Source organism: Puma concolor, chromosome A3 (assembly GCF_028749965.1).
Source record: "Puma concolor isolate L17-30 chromosome A3, mPumCon1.1.hap2, whole genome shotgun sequence".
Classification (NCBI taxonomy): Eukaryota; Metazoa; Chordata; class Mammalia; order Carnivora; family Felidae; genus Puma; species Puma concolor.
Window position 1 is genome coordinate 130,015,856 of NC_141669.1, and position 12,172 is coordinate 130,028,027.

At 46.1% G+C, this 12,172-nt stretch overlaps 1 protein-coding gene across 2 annotated transcripts in view; it reads left to right on the forward strand.

Moving 5' to 3' along the window:
- The first annotated feature begins 1,000 nt into the window (after window positions 1-1,000).
- PTPN1 (protein tyrosine phosphatase non-receptor type 1) overlaps window positions 1,001-12,172 on the forward strand; it is a 70,623-nt gene continuing 59,451 nt past the window's right edge. The window contains exon 1 of one of the 2 annotated variants that reach the window (XM_025931882.2): window positions 1,001-1,238. In XM_025931882.2, coding sequence (XP_025787667.1) covers window positions 1,176-1,238 — 63 coding nt within the window. In that variant the 5' untranslated portion in view covers window positions 1,001-1,175. The remainder of the gene's footprint in view (window positions 1,239-12,172) is intronic. The other variant, XM_025931883.2, reaches the window with a different exon arrangement.

Sequence of the window (12,172 nt, forward strand, 5' to 3'; positions counted from 1 at the left end):
GGAATAATAATAGTGCCTACATTGTGGGATTACTGTAGAGATTAAATGAGAATGTGTACTTGGAATGCCACACACAGTGCCTGCCACAAAGCAGTCAGGGAAGGAGCTAGAATTCAACCAGTGATATCAAGCAGCTTCTCTGGGCAGGCTGGAGATGGGAACGACGAACAAAAGATGATTTGGTTCTTTAGGTTCTCTGACCCCACGGAGTTCACCATCTTCATATAACGTGCCAAGCTCAGAAATGGAGGACTTAAAGTAGAACCCACGGGAAGGCAACCTGAGAAGTCTTTCTCATATGTGCTTCAAGGATCACAGGTACAGTAGCTGGAGTTGCTGGTGAATAATACAGATTCCTGGTATCTGAATCCTTTTCAGGTGATTCCAGAAATCTACATTATTCAACGCGTGAATGTACGATGGGATTTGTGCTCCACCGAGTCCAGTTCGAGCAGGAGTTCCTTGCTACTTTGAGAAATACTGACAATCATTCCAAGACCCCAATCCATTCATTTCTGTAGCGCCCAGGCTAGGAGACTTCAAACAGAAATCTTGCGTTTCAGACAAGGCCCGTACCCTCAGAAAAAGGGGCAGATATCTGGCCTAGAGATGGAAGGCATGCAGCCCTCGGCCCATACTCCAGCTTGCAGCACTAAGGCCAGGGCCTTGGCGCTGCAGGAAAGATGCATGACTACTCCAAGGTCATTCTGACTCAACCGGCCGCGTCGAGACTTGAACCCAAGTTCCACTGGGGCCTCGCAAACGCACGCTCCGTGGGCGGGACTCCCGGGGTCGCCTAGGCAACGGGCGCACGCCACGCCCAAGCCCCGAGCCCCAGGTCTGGAGGCGGGGGGAAGGAGGGAGCGCACGCTGCTGGATATCTCGCGGGGCTGAGGCCACTTCCCCAGCCCCTCCCTCCGACTCCGCCCCGCGGAAGTGCCTGCCGAGATTTTCGAGTGCTGATTGGCTCTCTCACGCGAGGGGCGGAGCCTGCGGCAGAGCGGTGCGTACTTCCGGCTGCCGGGTTGACATGAAGAAGCAGCGGCGACCAGGACGGCAGTAGCGGCGGGAGTCGGGGCTTGCCGCGGGGCTCGGAGCTGAGAGCGCGGCGTGGCCTAGAGCGGCAGACCGTCCAGTGGGCCCAAGAGGAGGCGCAGCAGCCGCCCTGGCCCGTCATGGAGATGGAAAAGGAGTTCGAACAGATCGACAAGGCCGGGAGCTGGGCGGCCATTTACCAGGTGGGGTAGCGCCCCGGGGCGCGGCAGGCCCCTCGCTTAGGCCGCGTGAACCTTTCCCTCAGACCCCCGGGCCCCGTCCTCCCTCTGGGTCTCGCCCTCCGCCTCGGCCCTGCCGCTTGAGGATTCGGTCCGACGGCGACGGAGGCCTGCCTCCTCTCTCTTTGTCCCTCGGGTGGGCCTGCGTCTCTCCCGGGCCTCACAAACCCCTTTGATCCCCCCCACCCACCTCATATCCTCCTGCCCGGCTGACCTCTCAAGCCTGGAGGCCGCGGGTCTGTGTTCTCAGCGCGAATCCCTCGCACCCTGACCCCGCCCCCCTGCTTAGCCACTCTTTGTCCCCTGGGGTTGGTAGAACACCCCCACGACTTCCTTTTCCAGACTGGACCACCCCAGGCTCTCTTCCTTTGTCTCCCGGGGGGAAAGGGTTACTCCCCCGCCCTCCTTCGCATTTCCTTTCCCCTGGTCTCGGTGTGTGTCAGGTCCCACGGATGACAGTCCCCTTCCCCCTTCCCGTTCATTCATTTAGTGGACATGAATTGACGTGCCTGTTCCACGCTGGGCATGGCCCTGGAAGTAGTATTTGCAGAACAAGACAGACGAGACCCTATTTCTCGCGGAGCTTAGAGTCGAATAGGGCCGTCAGGCACACGAGCAAATAATTTCGGATTGCGGCCAGTGCTGTGAAGGAAACACCACCGCATACCGGGGTAGAGCCGCTGCACGGAAGGTGGGTGGGCTACCTCGGAGGGGATCAGGGGGGATCTGTCCGAGGAGCAGACCAGCTTTGAGCCGAGTGAGAAGCAGCGGCAAACCCTGAGATTATCTGGCTACAGCGCTTTTCAGCCAGAAGGCCTGCAATACCCACTCCTCTTGGGCCAAAATAAAATACCTTTCCAGGCAGGGAAGGGCAGCGTTGTTGCCCTCTCTAAAACCGCTTCTTTCCCCAACGGACGTCTTCTCCTCTTTGGCATGGCTGAGTCTTCCCAGTCCTCATTTCCTTGTGGGTTGGGTGGTTCATAAATGAAAGTTAGGAAGGTAGGATCTCACCTGCCTCTGCAGCATCCCATTGACAACACGAAAGGGCCTGCTTCCGCAAGCAGCTAAATCCTGTAAGGAAAATACGTGTTCCCGATTAAATGTCATTGCGGGGGTTGCGAGGATTAACCAAAACCACACTTGGCATTTTAAGTGAGCGATGGACAGAATAGAGAGATTTTGTTACTCGTGTAAAGGGAGAATGCAGTTTATTCTGCTTTCAGCTTATAGGCTCAAAGGGCAAATTGTAAGATCCATCAGCTGGTAGTATTAAAATCTATTTTGAGCTCCACTTAAAAAGGAAAAAAGCTTTAAGCAGTGCTTTGGTATGCTTGACTAACAAAAGCCTTTTTTTGGCAGGCTTGGCTTCGTGTGGATTTGCATCAAGCTTATTTGACAGGATTCTTCTTACTAGGACTGTAATGGATACTAACTTCTGATAGACCAATATTTATAACCACTGTAATCTATATAAGTATGAGGAATCAATATAGAAAATTTGTATTCTGTCTGGTCTCTGAGTTAATTGAATGAATTCCACTAGTGACTTTGAGAATGTGTAGACAGGTTTTCTGCATCAGATTTAATGCAGTAGAATCCCAAGTGGCTTTAAAAGAAAAAATTGTTAGTTTGAAGTGTTGATTGTAACACAGCCCATCACAAGTGGAGGTGGCCTCTGGGAAGCGCTGGGGAAAATCTTTTGTAGTGGAACTGGGTTGGCAACGACAGATTCATGTTACAAAAAGTTCTTGGTTGATTTTCATTTCTTACTGTTTTAGGGCAGAGTGGGAAACCCATCACCCAAGCATTGTCAGTACTGTGTTATGCGTGCCACCGGCTTGAAGCCTGTTGGTCTTCGGTTAATTTCCCTCCCTGTTTGTATGTTAGTCTATCACTTTTGAACACCAGAAGTTAGTCAGATGGCAGCGTGTGGAGATTCTCCCAGCATCTTCGTGGATTGCACATTCCTGGAGGTGGTTTCTTTAAAAAAAAAAAAATTTTTAATGTTTTTATTTATTTTGAGACAGAGACAGAGCATGAGTGGGGGGAGGGGCAGAGAGAGGGAGACACAGAATCCGAAGCAGTCTCCAGGCTCGGGGCTGTCAGCACAGAGCCCGACGCGGGGCTCAAACTCACGAGCTGTGAGATCATGACCTGAGCCGAAGTCTCAGGACGCTCAACCGAGTGAGCCACCCAGGTGCCCCAGAGGTGGTTTCTTTTTATTTTAGAGAATTGTCTGCTATAGGATTTCTCACGTATACCAGACAGATATTTTTCTTTTCTAAAATTGAAATCAGAATCTTTGCTCCTTTTCGAGTTTGGAGGCGGCTCTTCATTGGGCAACTGTAGCATTTGTAAAAACATAGAATACAAATGACCTTGAGTCTCAAGTGGCAAAGTTCCCAAAGTATGTGTCAGTTTACCAAAAGCCATTATTTTCAAGCATTCAGAAAAATGTATTTACTGTTGGTAGAAAATAGAAGTAAAAAAATTAATATTTTACAGCATGGCACAATGAGGGTAGCCTTACACAAAGTCACTTTGAGCTTGCTTGTTGGTCTATTGTGATGAGAAAAATAATACGCAATTTTGGCTTAAAACTTTGTAAGTGAGGCAGTGCGGTTATTTCTCACTATACTTTCCTAACTAAAACAAAAGATGCAAAAACTTGGAAGCAAGTGGGAAAAGAACAAAGGGCGAAGTAGACTTTTGAATGTGGAGGAATGTGGCTGCTCAGAGAACAAATGCTTGGGTAAGGATTCTGTGCTGCTCAACCTGATAAACTGAGCAGAAATGAGTGTTTAATTGTCAATCCTGACAGCACAGGTACCAATAAGCATTTAGTATCTATAGAAAATCAGCTTTGATCGCTTATGTAGATGGCTTTAAAACGTGTTGTCTGTCATTTAAGCGATTGTCTGTTTTGAACAGTGGACGTAATACTTAGGGAGCCCGGAGTTTGAGGTGGGCTGGCTGGCCGGAAGAGCAGAGAGACTGCAGACGGGCAAAAGGGATTGGTATTGGGAGCTCGAATGAGAGGGCAGAGGGCCGCAATGAATGAAACAGCTAATAAGCGGTCCTCCGTGTGTAGTTTAAGGTTTGGGTCAGGTATTTCGCCGTGTGTCTTTTCTCCCGTTCTTTGATTCTCTGACACCATTTCTGTTCACCATTTTCCGGCGTCAATGATTTGATTGTTTCAGATAAAGAAGATTGCAACAGTAGCTCGTGACTTGAAGTCAAGATTTATTCCATGTTAGAGGCAGGCTTTGTAAAATGGGCCACTCTTCAGTTGACATTTGTTTTTATAGCTGCTTTCATTATGAAATGCGATCTAATGCCTGACTAGGTTAAAACCATGTTATAACAGTAGTTCACTAAAATTCCTACTGCTGTATGCAGCTTATATTGTTAAATTCCAAAATGATGAATATTAAAATTTGCCAATAATTTTTATGTAAATACCATTCTCTTCAGAGAAAAACTGTATTTTGTGTAGAGGAGAAAGATCTATACGCCATGACTCACTTAAAAAAAAAAAAAGACAAACGGAAGTGACACGGAGAGATTGGGAAGTTCTAGTCATCTTGAGTGACCCATCAGATCTAAATGTTCTCGTGTAGCCCTGGTTTGAGTGAACTAAATTTAGGTGTCTGATCACCACTTTGGAAATGGTGTGAAAACCTTTGTCATTGTCTGGACTCAAATTAACCGGGAGCCCAAGTAGAAATAGTGGAGGAGAGGACGCTTTGTGATCATTATTTCTTTGGCATCCCTGGCATGTTTATAGGTATACTTTGGTACTTTGGGAAGTATGTAAACTGTATCAGGAGGCTCTGAAAAGGCAGTTGGGCCATCGCGGTAATACAGCCATTTCATTTGCCGCATCTCTCATGGGTGGGGAGAGGGAGGGCAGTGCATTTGCATTTCGACATGAGCAGCTTCCCCAAACCTGTAAAAATGCCTAGGATTGAATAATGTAATTGAGTGTATACTGCATTTCATGATAAAGGTACATTTAAAAATGTCTTCGAAGAAATTTTCAGACTATCCAGTGTTGAAATAATTGTGCCTTTTCTCCCCCCTCTCACGCCCCCCTTCCCCCCACTTTTTGAATGGCCTATTTTCTGACCTTTAAATTGCAATTTAAATCCTTTTGGCGATTTGTGTCCTGTGCTGTGGTTTGAATTGCAGGTACTTTTTTGTCAGCCTGCCTGAGCCCATGCAGATCTTTGCACGAGCTGGCAGTCCTCCCCGTGTTCATGTTTATTTGTTCATTTTTGTTACTTTGTCAAATTGTTAATTTGTAACCAACAATACCGACAAGTAGGCTGGGTGTGCTTCCTCCGGCTGCCCACGTTCTGGAAGATGGGAAGCCTCGCTGGGTCCTTCTTCCGGAAAATGGGAAGTCTAGCTGGGTTGTTGTTTCCAAGACAATGTAGTTTGGTACCAGTCATTTGATGTGCGTGTTTTGAATATCCATGAATGCTGGGGATAGTTCTCGATTCCCTCTACCGCATCGCGTGGATTGGTCACCGTGGCGTCCTTCCTACTATCCCAGTGGTCTGAGTTCTCAAATTTTGCCTATGATAATTCCTGTCGTTTCTAGTTTCACACTGCAGAAATGAGGGAAACCAGTCATGAATTGGTACCGTCCCCTCATGGTCTCCTTGCACCTCCTCCCCGCCCCTGTCCCGACCGTGTATGTTCTTCACAGTTATCACTAGAGTAATTGTGTCTAAAACAGACCCTAGCCTGTCACTCTGCGTAACTGCTTCTTGGGCTTTCTTGACCCCTGTTAAGGTCTAGACTGCGTAGCATGGCAGCCGGGTTCCGGCCATCCTCTCCCTGGACCTTCTATTGTAGCCATACCAGGAGTGCAGCGTCCTTCAGACTCCTCTTCCGCTCGTGCGTCTTGACTTCCCACTTTGTCCAGGCTGCCTTTCCCACAGTCTGGCTTGTGCTGCCTGGCTCAAACGTGTGCCTCCTTGCTTTGGATTTTGCTCTCTCACCTGTGTGTGTGTGTGTTTCCAGACAGCTCCATACGTGCCTCATCTAAAGCCACTGTTTCTTTCTATCCGGGCCTGTGTCCTCTGGAGTCCACGCTGTTGAGGTCAGCTTTTCCCCTCTCTCACTCATCTTGGCATCGTCTGTACCTGGCACCAAGTGCCTAAGAAATGTTGGGATTAAATTGGTTGGCAGCACTTTGCCAGGCCCTGGCAAAATATAAAACTGAACAACACATGTTTTCCCAACTCCCATTCTAGGTGGGGAAGGAATGATAGAAACAATTAGATTATCCACACTAGTACTAGGAGCAGAGGTCACTCTTGGAGAAAATCACCAGTTTTAAGGTACGGCCTCCTGAGGCAATTTAGTACTGCCTGTGATGGTGGCTTGGAAGAAAGGCTTCAATTCTTACCTAGGAGGAGTGGACACGGCCAGCTTCTTTCGCAGGAACTTTACATTTAATAACGAATTTGCGCTTGCCCTCAGGCAAACTTAGTGGGAAAATTGGAGGTGCTAATATCTAAGATTTATTGAATTACTCTGTCCTCCTCCCTCTTGACTTGTTCTCATGTGCCTTCTAGAAGGGCTGTGCGTGTAGTTGGTTTGTAAAGTATTTTTGATTATGGCATACCAAATACGGTTCTCCATAAAGTAACATCCCTTATGAAGTCTTTGATTTTTTTTTTTTTTTTTTTTTCAAAGTGTAAATGGTAAAGGCAAACATTCTTGGTCTTTGATCAGACCACCCTTCTGCCCGGGAGAGTAGCTTAGTCTTTGCTTTCTGTTTGGTCCCAGCTCTGTCACTAAGATGCTAAATGGGCTCCTTCCTTTCTTCTTTAGTCCGTTCCTTTGTCAAAAATGATCCTGGCCTAACTGATCTGAGTTTTGTCAAGTAATAAAAGTCTTCAGTGTACTCGCAAAGAGAACTTAATGTTCCTGAAGCGTGTTCCTTGTACACGCTGCGGTGGTTACTCAGTTTTGTAAGGTGTGTGGGTGTTGGTGAGCACAGTTAGGCTCAAAACTTTATAGGAGTTTTGTCAGCATAGCTGGAGATTCAGAAGAATTCAGCCTTTGTTTTTTTCCCAAGAGGTATTAAGCATTTTTAATAAGAAAGGTTCGTCTGACTAGTGATGTGGGAAAATGACTGGCACTGACACAAGAGAGGTGCTTGCAGTTTTTCTCTAAGTACAATTGGGTGGTTTTTCCTGTAAGAGATAGAGGAACTGATTCTTGAGAATTTACGAAAGATTCAACCCCGGCTAGGTACGCGAAGAGTAGCTGCCCTTTATGATGTAATTTTAGAAAGAAACCTACATGTGGTCTAAACTTCATTTGAATAGTATGATAGTTTACACAGCTGCCATGTTTGAGAAGAAAGTACCTAAGTCTCCAGCGTTTTAGAAATAATTCTTTGTAGAAGTGGGCTTCATAGTTTCCTAGCTGCTGCCCTTTTAACTAGGCAGCTTGACATAATCACGAGTGTCTTACTGACAGTTTGTAAATTGTGAATGTCTGAAAACTGGACCTTTCCAGTTTCACGTGGTAGATTTTTTTTTTTCTTCGAAATAAATAGCCAAGGAAAAGTCCGGTTCCCCAAATCCATTGATTGATGCGGACGAGTCACACTGCAGACAAAATAGTAACTCTTAATAAAGGATTTCTGGTATTAAAAAAAAACTGTGACACGATTCAGTTTGCCGTTCTTGAAGGCTATGATTCTAGCAAGGCAGTAGGTTTCACAGATACCTAATTGGTAATTAGATAGAATTGGTGCTTCCACAAGCTGCCATGTGGACTGACAAAGTACACATGGCTTGTTAGCAAAGTGACACTTAAGGTCTGTATTTTCTCCGGAAACGTACGTGTGTTCCTTACTACTCTTCGTCTGGTACTGTGCCAGGAAATTCAGGATCCTAATTGAGGGTTAACCACTTGCTGAAGTAAACCTCCGGGCCCACGTTGGCTTGTGTCCTGGGCTCCTTCTCTTACTTGCAGAAGCTTCTTCCCAAAGACTGGGTGAGACATGTTTTCTTTTACAGATGAAGAAGGAAAAGCCTCGACTGTGTTTGTGGCTTTTGTGGGCAAGCGACACCACTTGCAAAGATAAGATGAGCATAGCAAAACTAGGTTTCCAAAATTGTGTTTTTAAAACGTATTAGTTAGTGATTGGAGAAGGAAAAAATCTTCCTGATCGCTGTTATTCTCGTGAAATGGCCCCCCACCCCCGACTTTTCTTACCTAATGGATCTCTTACTGGTGTATCTCTTCCTTTTGAGGAATCTCATTTTAAAATTGCCACAGTAAGTTTCACTAAACAGCTTAGCTAGTTTTTATTCTGATGAGGACTGATTACTCAGAAAATGATACACTGTCTTAGATGGCTTACAGGAAAGCAAACATCAAGTCATTATTCCAAAAAGTTGGAGTTCTCTTAAGCACAGGAGGTTACTTAAAAATGTCCGTGGGTGAAATCATTTCTGAATATAACTTCACTCAAGAGAGCAAATAGGCAAGCTGCATTTAACATAATGTGGTAAATCAGCTTTAAATTCCCTTGATGGTTAAACATTTGTCACGGTTATATTTATCTTCTAGATTTTGTACTGCTTCAGTGTTCAAAGAGGGCTTCGTTTGCTTCCGCACGGGTGAAGGAAAGAAATGCCTTCACTCGGTCATAAATATCCATAAATATCGTAGATATTTGTGTGGCTTGGAGAGAAGGTGCCTCTAAGAAGACACTTTGTGGTCTTCTTGAGGGGAGGAGATTTTGTTTGGTGCTTCTTGGTGGTTGATTCCCGTTGGTTTTCCTCTGATTTGAACTGCATTTTAACGGCGTCTTAAAGTTAGGAGCCTTGCCATTATTCTTCTCCACGACGCGGATACCACGTCCCTGTTGTCAGGGTCATCCTGATCGTCCTCGGAGGTGGGGTGAAGGGGTGAAGCACAGGGGTGCGAGGTCAGGTTTTCAAGCCCGAAGCCACATTTCCGGAGCAATCCCTTCCGAGTACGCCAGGTGATGCAGCCACACCGAGGGATAAGCTGGTCATGTCTGTTACGCCTTCCTTGAGAACCACGTCCCTGTGATGCCGGGCTTTAATGAGTCCTTTGTGTACCCATCATGGTACTGTTTCTAAGTGTAGTAAATGTTCCTTCACATCCTACTGACAGTTTTTCTCAATACACCCTGGGAATATCAGCATCACCAGTGGTATTTTATTTCATCTGTTCCTGCTGCAGGTCTGCCCGGGTCTCTCCCCTGTCATCCTGCCTGCTAATGAGAATGCTCCTGGGACTTTGGGTGACAGTGTATTCAGTGCGCCTCAGACAGAGGCGGTTGGCAGGTCCTGCACTCACCTTTGTTTGACCACTTGTTTCCATCCTTTGTGAGCTTGTATTTTCCCCAGAAAACTTACCAGAGCATAGTCATCGTGCAGACAGGATGACAGTAAAAGAAGCTGAAGTGTAACCGAGTCCTTTTTTTTTTTTTTTTTTTGCGAATATGTATTTGTCAACTACGCTTCCTTTTGCAACTTGTTCCACTACTTGATGACAAGAAACTTTTGTGTTTCCCAACCGACTTTGTTTGTTGGAAGCTGTTGTTTTTGAAAGTAGGAAATAAGTGGTTTTAGGAGATGGAGGCAAGCTTTGGTTTGAAGTAGGAGCTGGTGTGTCCCTAGTTCTCGGTGCGAAAGGCAGCTGGAGATGGGTGTGGTCCGTCATCTAAAATTTCCTATCTTCAGTTTGAGGAGGTGGTTACCATTCTAACCACTTAAGAACAGCTCGGTACTTGGCTGTTTTATTTACAGGGCAAAACTTAGCTCTGATGGTTTCCCTCGTACTTGCCTTCAAATTAATAAAATGTCATTTTTTAGTCACGTTTACAAGTCAGGGCTGTTTTAGAAGGAGGAAAGGATACAGCTGGAGTTAAAGGGGTAAATTAGCATCACACCCCTAGTTTTGTAAATGCTTCTAGTGTTTGATTTTTGTAGGTTGATCATAAGGAAGTGATAAGTATGTTAGGTTATTTGTGGTTTGAGCTAATTTTAGTCTCTGTTCACAGCTTGCTTTATATCCTTTGACATTAAAACATGCTTTCTAGAAAGACAAATTTTGAATGTAGGACACAGTCTGTATTCTCCACTGGCCTGCATTTCACAAAACATTTTCTCAGGACTTTGGAAGTTGGACAGTTTGAAGCCTAGTAACATTATTTAAAATCATTGATTCCTTTGCTTAGAGACATACATCTCTGCTTCTCCGGTGAGTGAATTAGATTCTTTCGTAGAGGCTTGGGGCTCTTGCTTCAAGCCGGTGGCCAGAAGGGCACAGCTAATGTTAGAGGATTTTCAAAAGACCACGACGGACTGTGAGATGTGCTAGGCAAGCACCGCTCCGAGTGGCTGCTTGTCGGAAGCCTTCCCCACCCTGCCCCCGCGGTCGATAGGATGTTTTGCTCCTAAGGGCTGGGCCTTAGATCTGCCTCCCGTGCTGGTTGGTTTCACACAGAACAGTTGTGTTTCCCAGCTCTAGTCCCAAGCTGCCCTGCTGCCCACCCTTAACCAACCGCCCTGAACATACATCTCCCCCGGGATTTGTGAGGTAATGGAAAAAGACGCCTGGGTCTGGGTTCTCGGTAGGCCTTTGACTGTTGTGGGGCCTTGACAGAGGTACACGCAGAATCTGTAAAATGTGGTGATTAGACCGGATGGCCTTACAGCATGACCGGGAGCTGGCATTCTCCAACTGCACAGTCACATGAGGAGCCAGGAGAATGGGGCAACTTTTCCGGAAAACTTGGGGCTTCGTGTCCTACTCTTGCCGGATTTGGCAGCTTTATATGTTATGTGCTCCCCTTTACCTAATGGTGAGATGGATCTTTAAATTTTCATATTTGCTCAAATTAAAACTTTAAAAATCCACTATTACGTCTTTAAAAGTAATGGAAACGCCCTGTGAGAGCGTAAATCAGATTATTTTATAAAATTGCTGCTTACCACGTTGATGAATGTCGTTTCTTTAGAAACTGCTTCCTTAGAAATTCTTTTTGTGTCTAAAAAGGATTATTGGGTTTTGTAATTGGACTTAACATCGCCCATCCAAGGGAGAATCGCACAGTCTGATCCACGTTCTCTCCTCATTCACAATAAAACCCAGTAAATAGCCAACATTTACCGGGTTCCGTTATGTGCCCCAGGCAGCGTGCAAAGTGCTTTACGTGCAGTCCCGTACGTGGCACGCCACCAATTGGTCTTTAATAGCAGGAAACGTTTGCGGAGGACAATTAGGTGTCGGAGCCTTGATGTTCTTCTCTGCCGGATCTCCCGTGTCCCGTATCCAGCTTGGCAGCAGCTTTGTGGCCACGCTCACGCTGGCGCACAGCTGCCACGAGAGACGAGGAATTGTGCGAAGCTTCCTGATCTGTTAGGACATAGAAGAGCTAGTCTGCAGATTTAGACCGTTACTCCGTTTTCTGTCCTCTTGCCTACCTGTCACAGACTAGCCACCCACAGCCCTGTTTTGCTTGGTCCACACAGTGGTTTTTTCCTTAAAAAAGTTAAAATTTTTGTCATTATTTCTAAATCAGGAGAAGTCACATGCAAATCTGAATTTCTGGTCTTCTCCTGAAAAATCTGAAGACTACACTGTCTGAGCCTACCTCGACCGTGGCCTGCTGGGCTGAGGGGTACCACTCCCGCTGGCCAGACGTGTGTGTCCTTCAGATGACCGCAGCTCCACGGCAGGTCACGCTGTCCTCCCTTATATGAACCACCCAGTCCTTGGAGGTGCTTGGGTTTGCGACCTCTAGTCCAAGTTGGTTTGTTTTTTTTTTCCCTTGGCATTTGATATTAGTATTAGAATTAAGATGATTTAAAAAGTTTAGCCTTGCCAAG